Genomic DNA, 26,869 nt, shown 5'->3' with positions numbered 1-26,869 from the left:
ATAGAGGCATTGCTGCTTGCACATGAGGCACGCATGAAAAAGTTTCAGAACTGCTTTGCTGATTCACCTTTGATTAATGTTGCTCAAGGTTACAATTCATTTTTGAATTCTTCCAAAATCTAAGAATATGAAATGACAGAAAGGTCAACAAGTACAAAAAAGAGCAGAGGTGCAGACTTTGGCACCTTACAAAGACAACTACAATAAAGAAAAAGCATACTACTAAAAAGATAGAAATTAGAATAAACACATAATAATTTAACACTCCCCCTCAAATTGGAACATATAAATTGAATCGGAGGTCCTCTCATAGATTTGGTCAAAATATTTGCAAGATGATCATTTGAGCTGACAAATTCACTACTAATCTCCTTGGACAACAGTTTCTCCCGAACAAAGTGGCAGTCAATCTCTATATGTTTGGTTCTTTCATGAAACACCGGATTGGCAACAATGTGAAGTGCTGCCTGGTTGTCACAATACAACTTCATTTGTTTAACTTCACAATTCTTGAAGAAGTTGTTTGATCCAAACTAACTAACATGTGGTTTTGGCCATAGCCCTATATTTTGCTTCTGCACTAGACCAAGCAACAATGTTTTGTTTCTTGCTCTTCCAAGAGATAATATTGCCTCCAATGGATACACAATATCCAGTAGTGGACCTTCTGTCTATGGGGCATCCAACCCAATTAACATCACAATACCTAGAAATTTGAGTATTTCCTTTATCTTCATATAAAATCCTTGACCCGGAGCCTTTTTAATATACGTAAGAATGCGAATCACAACCTTCCAATGATCAACATGAGGGGCCTGCAAGAACTTACTAATCACACTAACTGCAAAAGAGATGTCGGGTCTTGTAATTGTGAGATAAATGAACTATCCAACCTGTCTTCTATATCTTTTTGGATCTAAGTATGGTTCACTTTGGTCTGCCATCAACTTTTGATTCGGGTCCATAGGACTATCAATGGGTCTACAATTAATAATGCATGTTTCTTCTAAAATATCAAGAGCATACTTTCTTTGGGAAACCACAATGCCTTCATTTGATTGAGCTACCTTAATACCAAGAAAGTATTCAAGACTCCCAAGGTCTTTAGTCTGAAAATGACTGGACAAGTACTCTTTTAGTTAGGAAATCTTAGCATTATCGTTTCCTTTTACATTGATTAATTGTATCAAATTTTCTATGATGCATTTTTTTTCTTTCCTTTTACATTGTGCTTTTCCGATTTTGTTGTACTATGTGATGTATGGTTTGATATATACTCATTTTTCTTAAGGATCTTAGAGGCATACCGTACTGGCCGAGGACGTGTTATTATTAGAGGAAAAACCGATATTGAATTGCTTGATTCAAAGACAAAACGGACTGCAATAATCATAAAAGAGGTGACACTCTAGATTCTTTCAGATTTGACATTAGAAAATTAGAATCACATGCTTTATTTCTTTAGAAAATTGATCACAGATTCTATTTTATGATTGGAGTAGATTCCTTACCAGACCAACAAAGCAACTTTAGTTGAGAAGATTGCTGAACTTGTAGAAAACAAGGTATTACTGTGTTCCAACAAGATATTAATAAAATACTGCAAATTTCAATTTACTTTTATCTTCTTGAAGTTACGTGCTCTCTCACTTTGTTTGTGCTAGTGAAATAAGATAATTTGAGGAAAAGAGGAGAGGAGTGGTGGCTATGGGGTGTTTGGAAACTTCTAAAAAAGTAGACATCTAGGTGCTGTGCACTTTTTTTCCTTTATCTTATTTTTAAAATTTATTTTGGTCCTTCATCTTTCAAAAGTTCATTTTGGCCCTTGATCTTTTAAATTTGGGTCAAATTGGTCCTTTTGAAATAGTGATCGTTTTTTTTAAGATGCGATTTTGAACTCTTTTTTGACTGATTCAAGACATATAACTTGTCCCATTAAATTCAACTACAAGAAAACTATAGAATCTAGATGACCTTCGAGCCAGAAAGGGTTATAAACAAGGTGAAAGTCGCATGAAAAGTGAAATCATGAGCAATAGAAAAAATTGAAAAATCTAATATTAGATTCTTTTCCGGTTGTTCCTGGACTCCTTTTTCATTTAATAATCAGTTGGGTTCCATAGTTCTCATGCAGGTGAATCTCCTTTTCCGGTTGTACCAAGTTTCATGTCTTGAATTCAGATGTTTGGGTTTTAGGAGTTATGTTTCATCTTACCTTGGAAATTGTTTTGTAAAGATTTCATTGTGAAATGATCTCTCATTCTCTCTTAATATTCTTTTTGTGAGGGTTATTGACATGAAAATTGTAGAACTTAACAACCTTACTTTTAGAAGGTGAATACATAATTCTTAATTTAATTTTCAATGAATATATGTGTGTGGGTGCGTGTGTGTGTATATATATATATATATATATATATATATATATAGAGAGAGAGAGAGAGAGAGAGAGAGAGAGAGAGAGAGAGAGAGAGAGAGAGGAGGGATCAAGTTACTCCTCATCCTCACTCTCTATTTTCTTGAAATCTAATGATTCTAATGTGTAGTTAATCTTAATCATTAGATTTCAAGAAATGAATGGTGAGGATGGTGTCCTATATTTTAGACATTAGTTGTGTCCATGATGTGTCGTAGTTGGTGCTTCATAGGATATCATTACTTCCTATTTCCAACAATTTCTTTGATTTTTGTTGCTATACTGTCATTAGAAGCTTTTGACCAAGTTATGCTTTTAGTTTTTTTATGTATTTTGTTATATGTTTGAAAAGTAACCCTGTTGGTGATAATGACTTAAGTGTGGGAACAAGATTTGGTTGGATGAATATTATAGTTTTTTATGTTGGATTATTCATATTTATAATTGGACAAGCAGAAAGCTTGTATGTTTTTTTCTCTTGTACTCTTGCCTTGTGAATTATATGCAATATCATACTTTGAGCTCATGTTTGTTTATTCATTTTATATTTCCAGCATTATAAAGTATTCATTTTATATTTCCAGCATTATAAAGTATTATTTTTATGCTAAAGTTAATCTTTGTTTAACTTGCATCTAGCATGTATATTTTCTAACATAATTTTGTTTTTGTTACTTTCTTACAGAGTTTAGATGGGATAAGTGATATTCGGGATGAGAGTGATCGTTCTGGAATGCGTATAGTTATTGAGGTAGAATATATAAATATGGCTCTGACCCTGTATTATCTTATTGAATGGACACATACAGAAACAGAGAGAAAAGTAAGAAAAAGGAGAAGGGACTGTTGAGCTGGTCACCATGATTAATCTCTTTCATTGTGCAGCTGAAGCGGGGATCAGATCCATTGATTGTTTTAAATAATCTTTATCGCTTAACATCTCTGCAATCAACATTTAGCTGTAATATGGTGGGGTAAGTTTCTGCAGCTTACACATGTTTTGAAATAGTGAATTTAATATTTTAAAATGCTCTGATCACTGATACATCCTTCTGGTGACAATTCTGATGATTGATCGATATTTTTTTCTCTTATATGAGGATTTGTTTTTTGATAGATAAATATCTTTTGGAATGACTCTGCTTATTAGACCTCCTTGGAGGCCTGTGAGGCTGTGACTCTTTTACTGGCATAGAACTTGTGTTTTTGGATTAGATATTTTTGCCAAAAGTTTTGTTGGCCAAAACTTCTTGGTTACAAATTATGGGATTGCACGTGAAAGCTCGAGGTTATTCCATTAGACAGATACTTGTTTCTTTACCTGTTGGAAAGGAACAGATTCACGTATGTTTTTTCATTCTTTGATTTCTGCGAGTGATTGACTTTTTTTTTAGGAAGCTCCCTCAGAACATTACGTGACAGTTCAGGAAATCAGTGTGCAGATTTGTTCACCATTATTACATCTGGCACTTGAGTTTAACCCATTTTTAGTCACCTTAGAGCATATGATGTGTGCCCTAACTTGAGAGGGAATGCTAAGAGTGTTTAGAATTTAGAATAAGTGCACTTTGGTCTGTTTTTCTCTTTCAATCTGTTAGTACAATATAAATATGTAATAAGGCTATTTTCTTCATATCTATCTGTTCATATGATTGATTGGTAACAAAAAGCTTGCATTATAGATAGAAAAATTAAAAGACCCCTCGTCCTATGCTATTTGTGTTTTTTAATCCCCTTTAATCTGAAGCAGTTCAGGGAAAGGAATGAAAGTACAAAATCAATTGAGTGATGTGGCCACTGGCCAACATGTTTTGCAAATTTGGGCTGGATGTAGATTGCAAACATTGTTTTTGGGCTCATGGATGCCAAATAATATTTGTAGAATCCCCATGCCACGTTGGTGGCATAAATCTTTTCTTATTTTTTTGATCAGCAAAATTAGATGTATATATATATATATAAGAGTACCAGTGGTACTAGAAATACAGGATAACATTAGAGTACCAGCAAATCTTTTCTTGAATGGGAAGTTAAAGGGAAATTCCATAATCCATATTGATGTTGACATTATTGTCTTTAAATGATTTGGTATGGTTGAAGGTTATTAATAGATATCATTTAAGTGTCCAGTTTTGCAAATTTTTATGACTCAGCTGTCATTATATCATTTTAATAAAAGATTGGAGGTTTGTGCATCTAATGACTTGTAATATTGCCTTTTAAAAGTTATTCCTATCCATCCTGCTATAAAAAAGGTGCATTTTTTGGAAAACGACTTGCAAAAGCTGAAAATCAGTGCCCCAATTGGGCATGACAAACATGAAGTGTACACATAACAGCCAGCCACCCTGGCAAGGGATGCAGGAGAGAGAAGTGGGAAAACATTTATAGAAAGAGAGGAATATAAGGGAAAAGGAGAGAATGAGTCAATTTGGAAAGACTTAGTGAAAGAGGGAATTGAGAAGGAGAGACTAGGCCTTCAAAATCGTTGGACTATATATATATTTTCTATTTTTTATTTCAGTTAATATTTTGTAATTTTCTTGTTACTGATGCTGGTATCTCATAAATATCAAAATCAGCAAAGATATATTTACCAAATACATATCACTGCTTCTTTTTTTATAATCCCCCAATTCTATCAATTTTTGCTCATCTTACTGTTTCTTTCTTCTTTTAATCTATTTATATACTTGTCTTAAATTGAACATACCTTTTTGTCTGATTTCTTCGTAGCATTCTAAATGGACAACCTAAACAAATGGGGCTGAAGGAATTACTGCAGGTGAGTACTTACTGGCCCTAGAATACTACTGTGTTCATTTCACCTCTTGAATTGTTATTTTGAATAAAAAGTACTTATTTCTTGCCTCATAGCATAGCATAAAATTGGTTTGCTTGTTAACACCTTATTGATATTCTTTAATGAATTCATGTCTCTATGAAGTACAAGCCTTACATTCATGTACACATTCAGCAATGTGTTAGACTAGTGCTTTTGACTCGTATACACATGGCTTATACAGATTTCTTATTTAAATAAAAAGAAATTCATTGTTACTAGACTATTATCAAATCCTTAAACAATCTTTAAAATTTTAAAGCTTACTTGCTTTTTTGTTTATTTTTTTTTATTAATGTGCAATTTTGATCGCCTAATATATTTTTGATCTAATTTAATCTCTTGGTTTTTTAAATTATTATATTCATGTCCTTTTGTCAATTTCTGTCTACATAACTCTCAGTCATTAGTTTCTGCACAAATACTTTCTATCTAGGGTTTTTGATACTATTACGTATTAACATTAAATGTTATACATATTTTTATATATTATTATATTTTTATTTTGATTTATTAATTAGTGATCTTAAAACACTGGTAAATATCGTGGAGAAAGTGAATGGCAGAATGTGCAAGAATGTGTCAGCTGCATTATAGAATATAACTACTAAAAATTCCAATTGAAAATCATAAGAATTTTTTTTCTTAAACTTTAGAATAATTTTTAGTTCATTTTACTCAGAATCAATCCAACCCATTATTGATCAGGTTGGTTTGGTTTGGTTTGAATTTGATAGAAAAATTGTATAAATCCAACCTAACCCAAACGGGTTGGTAACGGGTTTGATGGAACCCTACCTAATAATGCCTTTTCTTCTTCTGGCTTGAGCCAGTGTAATGCTTTTAGCATCTTTTAAAGAAGTGTGCTACTTTTTCTTTTCTCTTGGCTTAATACTCTACCTTTCAGGCATTCTTAGACTTCAGATGCTCTGTTGTTGAGAGGCGTGCAAGGTTTAAGTTATCACAAGCACAAGAGAGAAGACATATTGTTGAGGTATGTCACATATACAGTAAGATCTATCTGTGTATGCTTCCTTTGTCCTATGCATAGAGTGTACAGCTCAGACATATTCCAGCGGTAGAGGGGTTATATTCATAAATTTATCTGTGTTTGTTTCTGGGAGTTTAGTTACTATGAAAGTGATAGCTTAAAAACCACCAAAATTGTATTTTCCCATGTTCATGCATATTTTGTTTCTTATGTTCTTAGTTTATGTTGATATGTAGTTAATAACAGGTTTCAGCTCCTTGGACTTTAGCATACATTTCTAATATATCACAATGTACTGGGAGCATCTAAGTTTGACTTTCATGAAACATTGTTGCATTGCATACCTTACATTCTTAAAAGTATTTACATGTTACCATCTGTCATCTGTGTTATATGATTATATCTGAACTTGTTAACTTTTTTTGTTACGTTCATTATTCCATTGTTTGCACATGTGCAAATCAACTATTATAAAACTGTGAACCCAACCTTGGTTCAGGTTTTGCTCAAGGACTTGTGGGCTAAATGATTAAATTTTAATTGCAATTAGGAGAGAACATGAGAAAGATGGGAAAGTTAGTTTCAGAGAGAGGAAGAAAATAGATCTGATACATTTAGGAATGCGTAACAGAGTACAATGTTATTTTCAGTATTTCAGTTTATAGCTTGTGACCAGAGAAAATTTCCTTGTCTGGGTGCATTGCCGTTACCTGCCTGTATTTCCTTCAAATTCTCACTAATAATACAATCTCCCTTGTTAGTTAGGGATTGAATGTTATCAAACTTGGCTGGAGATCGTTTTCTTTTTTGCAATGGTTGTTAAAGATATGGGCTTTTCCTTTCACTGGATTTGGAATAAAGGAGCAAGTGAAAATTGGGTTAATTCAGCAACACTGCTTGCTATGTTGATTGGAGATATAGTGACACTTGCTACTTTTAGCTTGGAATGTGTTTATGTTTTCATGTTATTAGCTTGGTGAATGGTGACATCACTGTTCATTTGGCTTGTCCATAATTCTTTGCTAATGGTGTTTTTAATAATATTTGTCGTGAATTGGTCAAAGGTTAGAGTGCTGTTATATTTATTTGTTTTTGTTGGGCATTTGTTCTTTACATTCTTTTGTTTTCTTCATTTCTGTCTGAGAATGTCTTGTTGTAGATTCTCATGAAGTCTTTCTTGTCCTCTTTGCTAAAATATTTGAATTTTCTTTTATTAGTTTAGAAACAGAGTCTATGTATAGTGTGCCGATTACTGGGGTCATTATTTAGTATAGAGATAACTAGTTTCGTTATCCTTTCCTAGGTTCATTATTTATGTTCTGTTTTTAGAGTGCATAGATTCACTATAAATAAACTTTGCAATTCAGTGCTTTTCACGGAATGGTTCAGGTAAGCTAAATCCTTTTACAATAAGAAAAGAAAAATAAATGATTTGGAAAATTTTATGCATGAGGATTGTATGAGATTATGAGACTAATTATTGAAGTTTAGTTTTTCTTAAAGAGTTGTTTGGATGTAAGTTTATGTTATGTACAAACTTAGGGTATTCTTATTGGGTTTGATAATCTGGATGGAGTGATTCGCATAATACGTGAAGCTTCAAGTAACTCGGCTGCAGCAGCTGGTTTACGTAATGGTAAACTTCTTATTTTAAGTATATTTATTGGTTTATTGATTTTTCTTGATTGTAAATTTCTCCCCTATTAACTTTGTTTTAAGACATTATATGAAGATGAGGCTGCTTTCATATAGACTGATAGTTGGAAACTTTTCATTTTGAATAACTATCTTCTGAATAGTACTACTTGTTATGGAAATGAAATCTATGTAATCATTGGTTGAAATTCTTTATCTTTTAGCTATTTAATGTGGATAAGTAATATTGCTTTGCAGCATTCAGTCTCTCTGAGAAACAAGCTGAAGCTCTTCTGGACATTAGCCTAAGAAGACTGTCCCTTCGTGAGGTGCATTATAATGATGCCTATAACTAGACTAGAATAATTGATTTTTTTCTTTATCAAGATTTCTATGAATAATTAAATATATATTTGATAAGAGCATAAGCATAATTATAAGCTTTTTGTGGTGCAGAGTGGAAACTTTGTGGCTGAAAGTAAATCTTTGATGGAACAAATTTCCAAGTTAGAGGAACTGTTGTCCAGCAGGAAAAATATACTGGAGGTATAGTTTCACTTTCAATCTGTTCTCTTGTTCATAATTTATCTTTCTTGAAATCTCTATTGCTTAGATAACAAGGGGTTGAGTTAGTACCTAAGTTTATTTTTCTCCGTGATACCGGTATTACCTATTTGCTGGTATGGCAATGCGTGAAGTTGTATATTTCCCTTAAATTCTTAATGCTGTTCCTATCTGTATATAAAAAATTCACTGTTAAATCTCAAGCACTGAAGGGAATGGGGGAGAAAAAAGAATTGGCAAAGATATATTGTGCACAAGTAGAGATAGTATTTGGATAGGGGGAAACCACAAGTGCATGGTCATTGTCAAGTATTACCTCTGGTCCTATATATAAGAAACAAAAGGTAACATTTTCTTGGTCTTAATTATAAGAAACACGATTACTTAATTGTTAAATTTTCTTTTCACCCCTAATGATTACTCTCTTTTCCCATGAAAGTGGGTGCATTTATTGAGCCATCAACAAAACAAAACATACTCATTGATTGAAAAATAATCATATCTTAAATCATTTAATGTCATGGGTAGTCATGGAATAAAATTAAAGTTTATGACAAGCTAACTAATCTAATTATTTTTACTGGTCTTGATGAATTATGTAATTGCTACTTATATATAGGACCGGAGGTAGTAATAAATATCGAATCCACAAGGATTGTGTTTTTGGCTTTGCAATTGTCACAATTAAAAATAGAAACTAAATAATTTGGAAAAATATTGAAATTTGATTTGTCGAATATTTGATTTAAAAAGGTAAATATTAAATAAAGATAAAGATAAATGACAAAAATATATTTTGGATAAGATTTAGATTTGTGAAATTCTAGGATCAGGGTTTCGCATCAAGACACTTGTTCAATTAATCCAACAATTCAATATTCTTCCTAATTCTCTTATAATGGTGAATTAATCTAAGGTAATTTCCGCTCTCTTTCAAGAAACGGAGATATGCCTAATTAAATTAACCCCTAATATTGTGGTGCTATGTTCAATTAAGCCCTTTACACTTGTTACTAGTTTGTTTTATCATGAATTCTACTGGCATAAATTAAAACCTAAGCCCTTCTACTATGGTTCCAACACGTTTAGTTCACCTCTCAATTCATCCATAAGCGTCTAAAATCATGCAAACGGTGATCAAGTGTTTAATATGTATAAATTACAATAAGAGAAGAATGAAAAGACAAAAAAGTAAAGAAAACCTTGAATAAATTAAGTTAACATTGAACAATTGTCATGGACTATGTCCTAATCCCAGAACAAGAAGAAATACTCACACATGATCATGAGCAATCCCAAAGGAAACATAAAAAGAAGAAAAAAGAGTACAAATCGGAGAAGAGAAAAGCCAAGAAAATCCAAAGCTCTCCAAAGCTGTCAATTCTTAAAGTCGGAATCCTTCTACAGAGTGTTTCTCAGCTATTTAAAGTCAGAACCCAGAATTGCTCTCTTTTCCTTCCAAAAAGGTTTCGGATGGCCAAGTCTGATCGTAAAAGTCCAATATCGACCAGAAAAACTCCATTTAGCACCAAAGTCATTATGGCTTCTGTACACATGAAAACAACCAAGACACACATGTTTGACAAAAAGGATAAAATGCAATGAAATGAATAGAAACAAAGGCCTAAGCAACTAATAATGCAAAGAATCCAATTGGGAAAAACCCAAGTTTCACATTGGCTACAGATAAGATCAATATAGAGTATATAAGTGGGGGGAAACCCGCACCCTATGAGCTAGCTTTTGGGATTTAGGTCCAAAACTTACATTCTAAGAAATTCTAACTAAAATGCTTCCTAATTAAAGACTAAATGCAACACATCATATTCCAATTAACAAGTGGGAAAATATGTGTTGGAAAGCAGCATTGGTTGTGGTCCCCCCCTAACTTGCTTTAATTGTGGCCTCTTTGGCCTACCTTAATTGCAACCTCTAAGGGATGTACTAAGTTAATGAATCTAGACTAGTATTCTGACATTCAACATCAAGCTGAAGGCTGAAGCTTTCTAAGCTCTAATCTTGCTATGAAGATGTACTCAAAGAACAGAACTTGAAAATATATGGGTGCAATTAACCATGTAGTTGGAGAGAGAACTCAGCAAAATGGGGAATTAAAAACACTGTATGGGAGACAATGATACACTGCCAAACAACTATTACATGGCAGGAATTATGCACAACCAGTTAATTAGAAACAGATATATATATATATATATATAATACAGAGAGAGAGAGAGAGAGAGAGAGAGTAAAACTTTGTGGATCTGAAAATCTAATTTCATTCCCACTGAGATTCTATTACAATCTAACTTTTATACTAGATTTAGAAAACTTGCAGAGCAAACTTCTAATAGTTAGCTGCCAGCTGTCACTTGACAGCTGGATTACTAACTTCCACACTCTAAATCGAGTACAGCACTCACATACAGATGAGCTGTAGAAGCATGGAACAAGAGAAGGAAGAGAATCAGAGGCTTTAATTGGTTACCATCACCTTGAAACAAGTTAAATTGGCTTGATGTTATGCTTGCAGCTGAAAAAGAACACAACAAGCTACTCATGCACATAGCTGAACAGTCAAAATTCTGCACCAAACAGTCTATATAAAGCCATGCAGCAGCCAAACAGTGGAGGCTAGCCGGCCAAACAACAGCAGGAGCAGAAAACCCGTGTAGGCATAAGCTGATACATATCAAACGGTTAAGGTAGAGAATTTTAGAGTACATTTCTGTCTTGAAAATTAGAAAAATGTACAAATGTGCAGAGTTTCTGAATAACAGAAATAAGAGAGCCTAACTGGACAGTTATAACTGTCACTGAGACAGTTCTGACTGTCTTACAAACAGCTACCTGAATAACAGTTGATACTTAATATGTAGCTGTCTCTAACAAACTAACACAAGCTGAACCGAAAATAGTATTCTTTCCCAAAAAACAAGAACTAAGCAGTTGTCTACTAGGAAGGTACGGACCAAACATGTGCAAGCATATCCCATGTAGGGCCTGCATGCAAACAGACCTAGGTGCAGTGACACAAAGGATAGTGACATGATATGGTTGGATCAGGAGCAACCTGATCTGTGGTAGTTAACAGAGAATGGCCAAAATCATACTGTTATGCAGTTGTAATATCTGGAAAAACCACCTGAATGGGGTTGCAAGGAATGTTGTTGTGTTGTTGATGGTGGTTTTCCACCCTATAGCTATTGGGCAACATCTGGATGCAATGTTGATGTCACTTTCCTGAAAAACTGGTTGGGAATTGTTGATAAAGAATTACAGCTGCTAAATAATATTTTGGAGACAAAAAGTGGCAAGATTTTCATCAGAAAATGGAGTAGACAGGCTGTGTCTTGACTGGGATGGTTGAGAATCTACCTGATCTCTAGAAATCTGCCTGGCCAAGTGCTACATGACTGGGCATGAATCTTATGATCCTTGAAGAGAGGATGATGGCGATTGTGGCATAAAAATGGCAACATGAAAGGCTGTGCCATGTACTGCCATGAGCAGCTGGAAGCGTGTCTCTTGCTCTACCTGAAAATCTGGCTGCCTATGGATTGGTGCATGGCGCAAGTTTCTTTGTTGTGCTGGGAAATTGTCTAGAAGCAGTGAGGAATGAGGCAGGGTTTGGGTGGCTAATTGAAATGAAAATCATGGTCATCCCATTTACCAGAAAAAGAAATCACTGTAGGCAGTGGGTCTACATACAAGTACAGTGATTTGTACAAGTTTCTTCACTACTATATATATATATATATATACTGGATTTGGTTATTGCTATTCAATGAATGTTGTCACTGTTTACATTGTTTTTTAACTTTTTGGACACTAATTGTGTGGTGAAATACATGCGCTAATGGCAAGACTGTTAACTTTGCTAAAAATGTGATAAATTAATTTACAGCAACCTGGAAGGGCATGTTTTTTTTTTTTTTTGGGTTTGACTATAATTCGTTATAGCTAAAGATTACAGGAGATCTAATGAAACCATAATCTTTCTCATTTTAGACCAGTTTTTCTATGACTTAGGGGCTATTATTGTTGCTATTTTTCTCTTGTGGGGATGACCTGTTTGACCTCTTTCTCATATTTTAGCTTATAGAACAAGAAGCAATTGAACTGAAGAGTAAGTTTTCCAATCCAAGACGTTCAATGTTGGAGGACACAGATAATGGTCAACTTGAGGACATTGATGTTATTCCAAATGAAGAGATGATATTGGTATGTGGCACTTTTCTTTTATCTATAGGTATTTTACGGATTCTTGTGTTAATGAGATTGTCTTTTACTTTCAGGCACTTAGTGAAAAAGGTTATATGAAACGGATGAAGCCAAGCACTTTTAACCTACAAAATCGTGGAACAATTGGAAAATCTGTAGGAAAATTAAAAGTGAACGATTCAATGTCTGATTTTCTCGTTTGTCATGCACACGATCATGTCCTATATTTCAGGTTCTTTTTTATTGTATTAAATTAATGAAATAATTTCTGCCTATTGAATGTTTTAGACTATGAGGTTTAATGCAGAACAGAGACGATGAAGACTCATTAATAAAACTCATTTTACTTTTTATTATTTACTTTCAAGAGATCTGTATCTCTAGAAACCATAGTTGTCAATAATGACATAGTGGAGAGGAGCGGCCGACCCCAAAAGTGGGATAGCGGATAGCCGGATGACCGCTATTCTAATGTTTTTTATATATGTTAAATAATTAATAATATATATATATATATATATATATATATATATATATATATATATATATATTCAAAAACAGAAAAATAACTCAAAACATAGTTACTTCAACAAAAGTTACAAAACATAAAGTAGAAAGTCAAGCAAATAAAGGGCTTAAAGCCTTAATCCCTCTAAGAAAGCCTAAAGTAACTATAATAATAGACAAGTAGACGTTAAAATTCAAATAGACAAATGCAAGTTTTTTAATACTAAATTACTAATCAGAATCGGAATCTTCATCCTCTTCAAGATCCAAGTAATTATCTTCTTGAAATCAATCACTGCCACTAGCATTAGAATTGTACTCTTCTCCCCCCTCATCTCCATTCTCTTATTCCACTTCCACCACTTTTTTTCCTTTTTCATTTGTAGGTGCAGGTGCAGCGACGGCCTTGTTTATCTGTGTTTGACTCCTTGTGTTTTTTAAAGGTTCACCAGCCCTAGTTGCCTCAGCAACATCTAACCAATTCAAATCATCATCATCAAAAACCAAATCATTACCAGCTTCTTCTCCTTCCAATACTCCCAATAACCACTCATTGCTATCATCAATATCATTTAAAGCAATAGAATCAATCACATCATGACACTCAAAGTGATCTAGAAGAGCTTGGTTATACTTAACATAAACCAAGTCTTGAAACTTTTGGTGCTCAAGCCTACTTCTCTTCTTTGAGTGAATCTATAATAATTTAAAAAACATGAATGTTAGTTACTTAGTTTCAATTTCAGCTTCTAATGTTTCATAATCAAATTAAAAATGTTCACTTTCATATAATACTTAATAGATTAAGTGATTAACTTACATGCTCAAAGGTACTCCAATTACGCTCGCATCCCGATGAGCTACAAGTCAAACTTAGAACTTTAATGACAATGGTTTGCAAGTGTGGTGTTTTCCTTCCATACAATTTCCACCACTCGGTTGTAAAATGCAATTCATATGTATTAGCATTTACACTGATTATTAATTAATTATTCAAATTTATAAGTGAACTTTCCCACTTATCAGGAGATATTACCAAACCTCTCTCCAGTCCTTTTATACACTAGCAATTGTTTGTGAACTTCAACTACAAAATTATCATCTTCACTAAGCCTATCAATACATTTGTAGAGGCCATCCACCACTTCATTATCATTGTCAATGTTTGGATTGGTGTAAAAGAACTTCAAATTTAGATAATAACTCACAATTCAAAGAGCTTTCAATAACAATGAAGGAAAGTATAAGGATATCCTTGCAATCATTGATAAAAGATGGGATTGCCAACTTCACCACCCTTTGCATGCAGCGAGTTATTATCTAAATCCGAAGTTCTTTTACACAAATCCAAACATTGACAATGATAATGAAGTGGTGGATGGCCTCTACAAATGTATTGATAGGCTTAGTGAAGATGATAATTTTGTAGTTGAAGTTCACAAACAATTGCTAGTGTATAAAAGGACTGGAGAGAGGTTTGGTATGACTGTAGCAATGAAAGCAAGGACTGAAATATCTCCTAATAAGTGGGAAAGTTCACTTATAAATTTGAATGATTAATTAATAATCTGTGTAAATGCTAATGCATATTGATTGCATTTTACAGCTGAGTGGTGGAAATTGTATGGAGTGAAAACACCACACTTGCAAACCATTGTCATTAAAGTTCTAAGTTTGACTTGTAGCTCATCGGGATGCGAGCGTAATTGGAGTACCTTTGAGCATGTAAGTTAATCACTTAATCTATTAAGTATTATATGAAAGTGAACATTTTTAATTTGATTATGAAACATTAGAAGCTGAAATTGAAACTAAGTAACTAACATTCATGTTTTTTTAATTATTATAGATTCACTCAAAGAAGAGAAGTAGGCTTGAGCACCAAAAGCTTCAAGACTTGTTTATGTTAAGTATAACCAAGCTCTTCTAGATCACTTTGAGTGTCATGATGTGATTGATCCTATTGCTTTAAATGATACTGATGATAGCAATGAGTGGTTATTGGGAGAATTGGAAGGACAAGAAGCTGGTAATGATTTGGTTTTTGATGATGATGATTTGAATTGGTTAGATGTTGCTGAGGCAACTTGGGGCTGGTGAACCTTTAAAAAACACAAGGAGTCAAACACAGATAAACAAGACAGCAGCCGCACTTACACCTACAAATGAAAAAGGAAAAAAAGTGGTGGAAGTGAAAGAAGAGAATGAAGATGAGGGGGAAGAAGAGTACAATTCTAATGCTAGTGACAGTGATGGATTTCAAGAAGATAATGACTTGGATCTTGAAGAGGATGAAGATTCCGATTCTGATTAGTAATTTAGTATTAAGAAACTTGCATTTGTCTATTTGAATTTTAATGTCTACTTGTCTATTATTATAGTTACTTTAGGCTTTAGCTTTAGCTTAGAGGGATTAAGGCTTTAAGCCCTTTATTTGCTTGACTTTCTACTTTATGTTTTGTAACTTTTGTTTAAGTAACTATGTTTTGAGTTATTTTTCTGTTTTTGAACTTATATATATATATACATATTATTAATTATTTAACATATATAAAAAAACATTAGAATAGCGGTCATCCCGTTATCCCACTTTTGGGGTCGGCCTGCTCCGCTCCGCTATGCCAGTGTTGACAACTAAGGTTTAAAAAATGTTGACTTTATTTTTCATCATGATGTATGTAGAACCTGTACTTAGTTTTGTTTTGGATTTCACCTTTATATATAAAGGATATTGAGCTTGTAAGTAGGCTTAGTGTATGGCTTGGCTAGCTTATTATGCACTACTATTCTAGTAAATGACATTATGGGGGCTTCATTCAGAATCACTGTTTTTTATTCTTTTCTATAAAGTTTTTGAAATTGTTGCATTTCAGCTGATGGCTTGTGAAATTTTTCAGTGATAAGGGAACAGTTTACTCAGCTCGTGCCTACAAAATTCCTGAATGTAGCCGCACTGCTGCTGGCACACCACTTGTTCAGGTATTTATTTGTCCTTTCTCTTTCCTACATGCACTTGCCAGAAAAATGAGCATTGCATTTGCCTATAGCCATGCAACTGAAAGTTTGGACAGAAAGTATGATGATAAAAATAATGAAAAAGACCAAATATTCTTCACTCTTATATACATGTGTCAAATCTAACAATTAACTGGTATGTATATTTTGAAACATGTATTCGAATGTGAACATTAACATAAAGTATTTAAATGAAGTACATAATACAAACTTTTTTTATCTTACAAATTTTTGAGATTAATGTATCTTGTGAGAGCTTTCTACATTTATAAAATGATTCCACTAACTATTTGACCGCGTAGTATGTTATTGATCCTTACATATATCGGTATACATGTCTTTTTATTTTATCAGCGAAAATATGAATTATATATTATATATATACTGTAGATAAAACTGTATTGCACCAGTGGTGCTGATATACACAGCCCTTAGGCATCACCCCTCACGAAATCCAGAGAATCTTACCAATTACATTTGAGATGTATAGTAGAAAGATTCTGTGGATTTATCACTGAGTGATAACCCCCACAACAAAAAATTCCCCCTGTTGCTTTTCTACCCCACTCATCCCCTTACAAAATTCATCCTAATATTACTACTCCATACTTGGAATGGGACATTAAAACCCTTTTCCAATGCATTCAGCCACGACCAGATGAAGAACATTGCATCATCCAATACTGTTTCCCCTCGGAATTCCTGGTTGTTAAAAATGTACTTGTTCCTATGACGCCAAATACACCATGTTACAGCAGCCCACAACACCATCTGCCTCTGCCCATCAATTCTGCCGCTTTCACAGTACCAATGCTGCAGAAAATGTTCCCTTGGCACCACCTGAACCCCTGAAGAAAACCCAATCCACGAGTAACACTCCAGCCAAATCTCCCTAACCCTTTCACAGCTAAAAAATAAGTGATCTACTGATTCCTCAACCCTCAGACATAACGGACATATATAGTTTAGATCCCCCACAGTTATTTGTCTCAGATTTAGATTTCTTCCGGTTGGAAGTTTATCCCTCACCAGCCTCCACACGAAATGGCCTACCTTATTTGGGACTTTAACTTTCCACACCCTTTTAAATATCTCCTCTTCTGATTATCCAACTACCGCCTCATACAACCATGCATAAGCCCCTCTAACAGTGTATATATTTTCGCTCCCGGCCACCCACATCCACCTATCCTGTTCACTTGGCCGAATACTATAATTATTCAATTCAGCCAAAAAATCTGACACTAAATTCACCTCCCAATCTGAAAGTTTCTTCTCCAAACAAAAGCCCATTGCCAATAAGATCCCCCCATAAAGCCCATCTGCGCCACTTTGCAGTTTTGTTGTTCAGACAAGACAAAAAGGCGCAGGAACTTTTCAGCTAGCGATTCCTGTCCCCCCCGACCATTTATCAGTCCAGAAATTCACCCTACTCCCACATCCAATTTTTAGTTTCATGCCTTTACTGAACCACTCCCCAACCGCCGAGACGCCACATGACTTCTTTAAATCCCTCCACCATAGTGATTCTTGCCGGTTGACCCTCTCCACATCTAATGCTCTCCATCCCCCATACTTAGAAACCAGAATTCTATTCCAAAGAGAATAATCCTCCTGAAGCATCCTCCATTTCCACTTCCCTAGCAGTGCCATATTAAACAATTCCAAATTCCTAACTCCCAAGCCTGCATGGGATTTTGGTAGGCATACCGTTCCCACTTAGCACATGCAGTCTTGATCTCATCCACCCCCCGGCCTCATAGAAACCTCCGTTGCAACCTTACCAATATCTCAAGGACCTTCTTTGAAATCTTAAAGAAGGAAAATATAGAAGATCGGAACAGAGTTGAGCACTGATTTTATCAAGCACACCCTTCCACCAAATGACAAATGTCTTTGTCTCCATTTAGAAAGCTTCCTTTGAAATTTTGCCACAATCGGTTCCCAAGTTTCCTCTCTTCTTTGATTAGCCCCTATTGGTAAACCCAAATAAACAAACGGAACTCAAGGAGCCTGCAACTAAGGATTGTGGCAGAATTCTGAACCCATGCCTCTGAAACTCCAAATGCCCCAAACATGTCTAATTGACACACATGAACACATAGAATGATAGAGGAATGCAATAAATGATTCAGAGGGAAATTTGACAATTAAATTTAATGAACCTATGTATGGAGAGAACTGGAGAGAGAAATTGGGATTTGAATAAAATAAAGGGAAACCTGGTGCTAGAAGCTCAAGCAACAGCGGGCTCTGGGGAAGGCTTGGACCTGTTATGAGTCTGTTGTAGGCAACCTTACCTTGCATTTGCAAGAGGCTAATTCCACAACTTTGACACATACAAATATGTTTGGTATGAGAGGAACTGAAAATGGAAGAGGGGATGAAGGAAAGATTGTTAAATCATGTTTTTGCCTTCCTTTGGTTGCTTAAAAAGTAAGGAGGAAAGATTAAAAAGTAATAGAGTGTAGCTAGTATGACTAGCTTAATGCAATTTAGCTTATGGGACCTACCAATTTAGCAATCTCTAAAAAATTAGAAGAAAGGGAGAGATAAAGATGTTCCTAACTCCTTAAACACTGAATATACAAAATACCCTTACTTTTCTGTATTTTTTTTAAATAAAGGATATTTATGGTATTTTATATACATAACCTTTTTTCTTTCATCTTCTTTCCTAACAAAAAAGTAACAATTTATAAATCATATCATTTTCCATTCCATTTTTTTCATCGGTTTCCTTTTCATTCTTTTTTCTTTCTTCCCCAAACCAAACATACTAGTAACCTCCTAGTCCCACAACAGAAACTCTAATCAATGCATGAAGACTTCCCTTGAAAAATAGGGTTTGTATATTTTTTAAAATATTAATTTTATATATACAAATTGCACCTTGCATTTTTAAATTTTAACATTAGAACAAGGACCAAAAATGAGTTGCTTAAATTAACAAATTTTCTTTTGGATTCATCTGAGCCAGATCTTATCTTTATCTGATGGTGAAAGAATAACATCTATTATTCCTGTGAGTGAGTTTGCTGAGGATCAGTTTTTGCTGATGCTTACAATGCAAGGCTATATCAAGAGAGTATCCTTGAATTTGTTTTCATCAATCAGGTCGATCGGAATCATTGCTATTCAATTGGTTTGTTCTCATCTGAATCCCTCTGTCTACATTTCTACTTCTCCATCGTATTGTCCTGTTAGATTACTGTTTAACATCTTATCCTATGAATGTCATTCATGCATACTGTTTAACTTTAAAGGTTCCTGGTGATGAGCTGAAATGGGTCCGTCTTTGCTCAAATGATGACTTTGTGGCCATGGCTTCTCACAATGGAATGGTCATGCTAAGCCAATGCAGCAAGGCAAGTTTCTGGTTGTGTTATTTCCATTTCTTTAGTTAAAGTTTAAATTTCAAATTCTGTAAACATTTATATATGTTAATTAAATAATATCTGTGAAGAAATTCATTGAAAACAAAAAAGCATTGAATTTTACTGCTATCATGCGATATCTTTTGAATAACTTGGTGCTGTAAACAGTTTCATATTTTCAGCTCTTCAAAATAATTTTATTTTGCCTTTCTATGATTTAGGTGTTAGAGAGACTTGGAGTTAATTTGTTTGAATTTCTTTCTATGTAATTTGTCTGAATTTTCTTGAGACGTTAACTCTCAACCTAATGGATTTATATTATAATTATAATGATTGTACAATTGAATCTATATAATTCAGGGATTATCTGAAGTATTTACTGGCTATTTTGCTTATTGAAAAATGTACAGGAAACCAAATCCTTATGAATAAGGAAATATGGGAATTAGGAAGAATGTCAAATTAAATTTTGGAAAATATTTGTACTTCTTTGCTGAAACTTTTGGTTTAATCTCAGATTCGCACACTAAGTAGAAATACGCGGGGGGCACCTGCAATGAGACTCAAAAAAGGGGATAAGATGGCGAGTGTGGACATTATACCAGCAGCGATGTGGAACAACTTGGAAACCACATCAAAATTTCCTGGGATCAAGTAATGATGATGAGATCCTGCATGCTGTTATTCATTAACAGCTGTCAGAATTGTCTCAATTCCTTTATTTTTCCCACATGTCTGCTTCAAGTATAATCTGATTGAGAACATTGTCCTAGCAGCCTAGAACTGTGTCATTGTGTAGGAATCACGTTCATACCTGCTTATAATTAGCATGTTTCTTTGATGGAAACATTTTATGTTTCAGTAATATTGGTTTTTTTTTTAATGCCTTGAACTTACGTTGTGAATTTGCCCTGAACAACCGTATTATATTTTTAATTTTACTATCTACAACCCTCAAATTTGGATATCTACAACCCTCAAATTTGGAAGGTTTAAACATTTTTTAAATTATAATATTTTTTTTTTAGTTTTGAAATGGTGTTATGGGTTTTCAGATTTCTTTACATATTTTTTTTTGGCTTTTATGATATTTTTATCTTTTAATTGTGTAAAGGTGAATTAAATATATTGTATCTACTTTTATTCTGTCTTTAAATTGGTCTTGTGAAGTCAATATGTGACCAATTTATCAGATATGTCCTTAATATATTTATTTACTATATGCCCACAGTGCAAAGAGCCAAAATGGGCCATGGTTATTGTTCGTATCTGAGAATGGTTATGGAAAGAGAGTTCCTTTGAGCAGTTTCCGGATATCATCTTTGAATCGAGTTGGTTTGATAGGATATAAGGTATTTTTATATCTTAGAAACATCCCTGTCTTGGCAATAATAAAAGTTCCTTTTCAATTAAACCTTTTGTGTTATCCTGTCCTGTGTATTCAGTTTTCTGCTGAGGATCGCTTGGCTGCTGTTTTTGTGGTAGGATTCTCATCAGCAGGTATTTTTCTTAATGTCACGCTTAGTTCAACAGTGATTCTTTCAGTTGCAATTATGATAATTACTAGTACTAATTTTGCTGCTGATATTATTATGATATAAAATTGCCCTAGTATTGATGTCATTGTAAAATCATCATCTTTAACAGAGGATGGTGAAAGTGATGAACAAGTGGTTCTCGTAAGCCAAAGTGGCACTGTCAACAGAATTAAGGTTCGGGATATTTCAATACAATCCCGATTTGCAAGGTAAAATTGAATTGTTTCCTTTTATAGCATATTTGCAACTTATTTGATTTATGAATCATTATGGCAATAAGCCTATAACCTGTGTGTTAGAATAGTACAATAACCTGAAATTAACCTTCTAAGGGACATTTTAATCAGCATTTTAAATACCCAATACCGCAAGTCCTTGTTTGTTTGTATTGTAGGACTCTATCACCAATTGTCCTTGTTGATTTAGTCTGTGCCAACTGCCATGGGGCCCCAACCCAACTTCATACATTGTTATGGATGAAGGACAAGTTGTCCCTCCTTGCCTAGTTGAAGATAACCCCTCTTAGCTTCATATAGTTTTCGGTGACATGAGGCAAACCTCAACTGTTGATGACCTTTTTCGGATAAACTGTTTGGCATCTTTCCAATGAACTATAGGTGACCTTCAAACCACAAGTGACTTTTCTAGTGAACTTAATGCAAACTGTCAGTAATCTTTTCCAGTGACCTTCAAAATGTCATTGTACTTTCCACCTAGATAGTCCTCCAATTGCCACTGTTATGTGATCTCAGAAATTTTAAGCTTTCAATTTTTAGCTGCCACTATGTTCTCAGCTGTATCTATTTTTAGTGTTTGAACTTGTTTGTTCTGTGTTCTTGTTCTTGCATTGTTATTGAATTCCTGGATTCTGTTTGACAAATGTTTCTATTTAATGTATCTGTTGTCACAAGTCAGCTTATTTAGCAATCTTTTTTACCTCTATAAACCGGATGCTATATTTATTGGACTTATTCTAGATGCTACGCCGTGAAACCAATGACTTGCTGATAAATTTATTGTCTTTATGTTGACAACATCTCTGGACACGATATAGCTGGACCTCTATTGCACGAGAGACTGCCCTTAATTTGATTCCTTTTAGTGGGTTTTTTTTCTTTAATGACATTTGTTTGGTGATTCTATGTCAGGGGAGTTATTTTGATGCGACTTGATCATTCCGGAAAGATTCAGTCTGCTTCATTGATCTCAGCAACAGATTGTGAGCCTGAGGAAGTTCTTGCCATTGCTCAAGGATAGTAAAAGAAAACCTTGAAGAGGTTACTTGGCCAAATGCCGGAATATCTGAGTTGTAGTTTACCCCTTGATGAAATGCTGCTGCTGCTTGATCCTTGAATCTGTGCTTTTGGACATGGTTTCTATTGAAATCGTCCTATTTTTGTCCTGCTCCCTTTATATTTTGTATTTTGGGAAAAGGGGGTACCTTTGAAAAGGTGGTCGGGATGCCTGTAATTTTTTTTGTCTTGTAAATTGTGACTGAAGAGTGAAAAACACACGCGAGACGATAGTTACTGGTGAAAAATTTTAATCAACTCTACTTTTCAATGCTTGAGAATCTTCTCTTCATATCACATTTGCAAGTTTATGTTAACTTTCTTTAACAGTCTAGAATAAAAGTATGTATAGTTTAAAGGATATTATAGTGGTCAAGAATAAAGGGTGTAAAGGCTTCCCACTTTAATTTTCCTGTCGGCTCTTCCAGAATAATTAAAAAAAAACTTTAATTTTCCTGTGCATCCTATTTGGTATGTTTGGTTCATGATAAATTAGCAAATCAGCGAATTTCATTGTGTTCGTAATAAATTTTCTTTGCATTGAGTTCATAATAACTTTCCTCAAATGTTTATTTTAATTTTTGTACTGTTTGAACTGATTTTGGATTTTTTGCATCATTATTTATATTAATTTTTATAAAAAAATATTTATATAAAAAATTGTATAACCATATTCTTGTATATCATTTCAAGTTTGCGCATAAATAAAAGTTACATAAAAAATTGTATAACCAATATTACTGAAACAAAAAATATCATTTTAAGTTTATTAACTAATTGAAGTATTCAACGCTTAATTTTATCAAATATTGTCATAATAAATAAATTATTTTTTTTTACTATTAGTTAAAATTTATCTTTTTTGGCTTTTAATTCTATTATATTCTATTTTTAGAAAAAAAAATACATAGAATTTCTTTTAATATATGCCTGAATAAAAGTATTATACCTCTAGACACCAAAGTTAATTATTAAATTAAAAAAATATTTTTAATTTTTGGTGAATTTTACTCCAAATAAGTTAATTTCCGTGTATTTTATTCTCAACTTTTGATAAAGTTGTAAATTTTATTCTAACCATTTATTCATTAGTAAATACAAAAATTGAAAATAAAATTTGTTAAAAAATATTATATTAGAAGTAAAAAGTATAATTATGTTAGAAGTAAAACTAACGATGATAACATCTTTGTTAAAAATTTAAAAGATAGCATAAAGAATATAATTAAACTTTTAAATAATACAAAATGTAAACCCTCAGATTTAATTTAGAATGAGGAAAAGTCACTGAATCCAAATCCGTAAATTAGAGTAGTTCTGCAAACAAAGCCTAATTTTACCTGAAGTTTTTATATTAATATATTAATCAATTAATTGATTAAGGAATTATATTATGGATGCGACCGAGACTAACGTGAACGTCCAACCCCATGCTTACACAATTACAAACCCTTGCTGACGCCGCACTTCTCAAGCTCCTCCTGCGCATTATTGCATCTACGTGTGTATGTTCAACGAGGCTGCTCTTTGTTGCACTAAAGATGAGTTTTATTTTGTGCTGATCTTGCTCTTCTTTTTTTTTTTTTACAATGACAACAGTGAGAATGATCACGTATTTTGGGTGTCTAGAATTATCATAATCTGCATGTTAATCTTTTTAGATAAATTTTGCAAATATTGTTAGGGTATTAGAAAAAGAAAATTTCTTGACAAGTTTGTAACCATGCTGGTTTCCATTGTAGCAAGGCAACCTAGTCTACATAATTTATTATTGTGCTTTCAAGCTGTGGAATAGCATTTGAGAGTGTAGGAGATACCTTCCATTGCTAATAGGATTAATGAAGTAACAAGGGGCCTAACTCAATTGGTTAAACATGGTGTGAGTGTTGTAAACTTCCCAGTACCGTGTTCAATTCATAGGATAAAAAAATAGGATGAATGGAGTGGTAGCTGGTTAGAGTAGAGTTTTTCCTTATTGCCTCAATATTAGTGGAAAACAAAAAAAAAGTGTTGGACATTTTGCTAGGAAAATGTCTGATACAGCAGCCATGGTTTGCTAAATATGAAAACGATTTATTGTAATGATCCTGCCTAATGTAATCTTTTGGAAGAGTAGAATGTTCATAATCTGTATTTGTTGATGTTTTTTTTTACTGAACCTCAATTGAGATTTGAGCCACATTGTGTGGATTTGAAAGAAATAGGTAGGATATGTTGAGACCTTTAACAGTTGGTTTATAATGCAGGCTCTGTCTGAATCAAAATTTCTAGGTACCATCTTCTCATTTTTGTCTAAGGAACTTGTGAAAGGGTAGCCTGTTGGTGCTTTTGTAGTTCTCTTCCCTATTGCCACACAAGTATCGAGAATTTGACCAATATAGGTATTTTTTTAAAACTAAATATCACTTTGGAGTGGTTTTCAAACAATTTATCAGACCGAGTGATTCCTGTCATGTAGAAAATTGATGGTGTCAGTCAACTCAGCTCCAGCTGGTGGCACCACTCCGAAGAATTTCATCAGTTCAGATGTGTGAATGACTTGGTGATACCATTCTAGGTGACTTCACCCAGTCAAACACGTTTCACCCAAAGTTGTATTTAGTTTAAAAATACCTCTATAGCCTATTCTCCACAGAATATGAGATCTCCCGCCATATTTATCCTTGACAATGCTTCTCTGAAAAAGGGTCTTGTTAAGAAGGTATTTTACAGGCTAATAATCATGTTGTGAAACTTCTACTTTGGTATAGGTTGTCAGCTCTTATTTCTTATGTTCTCTAAATTATGATGGAAATACCAAAATATGTTTAGCTTAGTGTGTGTTATTTATTTAGTTTTGGCTTTCTTATTTATGGTTTAGAAATGGAAAATTCTAAACTCAGATGAGGACGCATAGTTTCTAATGAAGCAAAAGAAGAATCTAAATGACTAAATGATTATCGGCCAGACATAATTCACGAGGTTGGTATCATCTCCTGAAATTACCTTTGCTATATCACAAGTTTTCAACTGTAGTGAACAGAGCAGATCAAGTAGATGATACATATACCAACAACCATCGACACAAGTGATAGTAACTTGTATCCTTTAACCAAGTAGTTCAGGATTCGAATCCTGGTTAACCTTTGAGTATAGAATAAATCGTTTTGGGAGGAAAACACTCACCTTGTGTGTGCTTGAGGTCCCCGATGAAGATTTGTCACTGCTTTCGGCAGGATAACTTTGTACCAATACCAAATAATTAATGTTTTTTCTATTGCATTGTACATATTTGCATAAATATCGTTTAGAATTAGAATTAACTGTTTGACTTCTTCAGGCTCTCCGTTGCATTCTAGATAGCCCTCTTAATAAAGCTGGCATGGTAGGGGCAATATACGTTAAAATGGATCAACGAGGAGTGTTTGAAGTCAAACCACATGTTCGTATACCAAGAACGTGTAATCGATTCTGTGGTGTCATAAGTAAACTTTCTTATCATTTTCTTCTTCCTTTTTTTCTTTTCTATTTCCAACTATTGTTTGTAGTTTGAGTAATATCTTCATGCATATTGAAACTTATGCTGTACTATAGTAGAATTGCTTCAAAAAACTGTGGTGTCATAAGTTCTTCTTCGTGTTGTTGAGGAACCTATAACACGCCATTTGCCTGTCAACTCTCACATAGTAGGTGAGTTATAATGTTTGAATCTCTTCAGACTTTTTGTATTTTTATTTTATCTTATCTTGCTGTGGTTTTTGAAGTATGTATGGCATGATGCAGGTCTCTCTTATACTTCAGAAAAGTTGGTTGACATAGAGGAATATGTCTCAGTTTGGAGCAATGATTTGAGTCCTGTTTTTGTGGTATGTTTTAATTTGTCAACATGACACATGATGTGATATGTTGGTTTCAAACATCCTGATAGCTTCTTTTATGTGTTTTCAGGTAGGCACAATGGTGAATGGGAAAGTAAAAGGGGACTATATGCATGATTATATTTCAAGTTTAAGTTCTGAAAAATGTGTTTTTATTTTTTTTATCGTAGAATATTAGAAATCAATTCCTTGATGGTATTTTGATTATGCTACTTGGAATATAAATGAGAGAGAGAGAGAGAGAGGGAATTTAGGGATTGCCCTTCAAGGTTTATCCCAGCGTGTCCATGACCAAAGCCGAATACATTTACATATACTTTAGCTTAAATAATGGCTAATATAAATTTCAAGAAAGAGTTAAGGATGAAACAAAGAGTTAAACATACATTGCTTACCTACCATGTATTATCAAGTTTTAAAATTGAATTTTGTCATGAGAATATGGACATATGGCCTGATGGCTGATATGAATCTCATGTTAAAGGAATAACAAAATCGTGTCTCTTTTTCCTTACTCCCTTTTTATGGGCCAGACTAAATTTTCTTATTCAAATTCTTCTAAAATGTTAGGTTTATATGTATTTTCTCTTTTATTTTGGGAACATAAAGAG

General features: G+C 33.7%; 1 protein-coding gene and 1 long non-coding RNA gene across 7 annotated transcripts in view; both read left to right on the top strand.

The window, feature by feature from the left end:
* LOC100791541 (DNA gyrase subunit A, chloroplastic/mitochondrial) overlaps positions 1–22,693 on the top strand; it is a 32,724-nt gene extending 10,031 nt beyond the window's left edge. The window contains exons 9-27 of the mRNA XM_006587186.4: positions 1,292–1,400; positions 1,503–1,565; positions 3,102–3,167; positions 3,302–3,390; positions 5,153–5,201; positions 6,166–6,252; positions 7,792–7,885; positions 8,143–8,213; positions 8,341–8,430; positions 12,547–12,672; positions 12,747–12,904; positions 16,077–16,158; positions 19,175–19,339; positions 19,461–19,562; positions 20,089–20,225; positions 20,803–20,923; positions 21,017–21,071; positions 21,219–21,318; positions 22,258–22,693. Of these exons, the coding sequence (XP_006587249.1) occupies positions 1,292–1,400; positions 1,503–1,565; positions 3,102–3,167; positions 3,302–3,390; positions 5,153–5,201; positions 6,166–6,252; positions 7,792–7,885; positions 8,143–8,213; positions 8,341–8,430; positions 12,547–12,672; positions 12,747–12,904; positions 16,077–16,158; positions 19,175–19,339; positions 19,461–19,562; positions 20,089–20,225; positions 20,803–20,923; positions 21,017–21,071; positions 21,219–21,318; positions 22,258–22,366 (1,873 nt within the window). The 3' untranslated portion in view covers positions 22,367–22,693. The remainder of the gene's footprint in view (positions 1–1,291; positions 1,401–1,502; positions 1,566–3,101; positions 3,168–3,301; positions 3,391–5,152; positions 5,202–6,165; positions 6,253–7,791; positions 7,886–8,142; positions 8,214–8,340; positions 8,431–12,546; positions 12,673–12,746; positions 12,905–16,076; positions 16,159–19,174; positions 19,340–19,460; positions 19,563–20,088; positions 20,226–20,802; positions 20,924–21,016; positions 21,072–21,218; positions 21,319–22,257) is intronic.
* Positions 22,694–23,846: 1,153 nt separating this feature from the next.
* On the top strand, positions 23,847–26,614 carry LOC100791016 (uncharacterized). Of its 6 annotated transcripts, XR_005886559.1 has the most exons (6): positions 23,847–24,782; positions 24,860–25,102; positions 25,262–25,362; positions 25,721–26,070; positions 26,164–26,246; positions 26,329–26,614. It is a non-coding gene; the product is annotated as an uncharacterized lncRNA (long non-coding RNA). The 6 variants fall into 6 exon arrangements; XR_005886561.1 differs by lacking the exon at positions 25,262–25,362; XR_005886558.1 differs by having other exon boundaries at positions 25,262–26,070.
* The last annotated feature ends 255 nt before the right edge of the window (positions 26,615–26,869 follow it).

The sequence above is a fragment of the Glycine max genome, chromosome 9 (genome assembly GCF_000004515.6).
Source record: "Glycine max cultivar Williams 82 chromosome 9, Glycine_max_v4.0, whole genome shotgun sequence".
NCBI lineage: Eukaryota > Viridiplantae > Streptophyta > Magnoliopsida > Fabales > Fabaceae > Glycine > Glycine max.
This window is presented reverse-complemented; position numbering and strand designations above follow the sequence as displayed.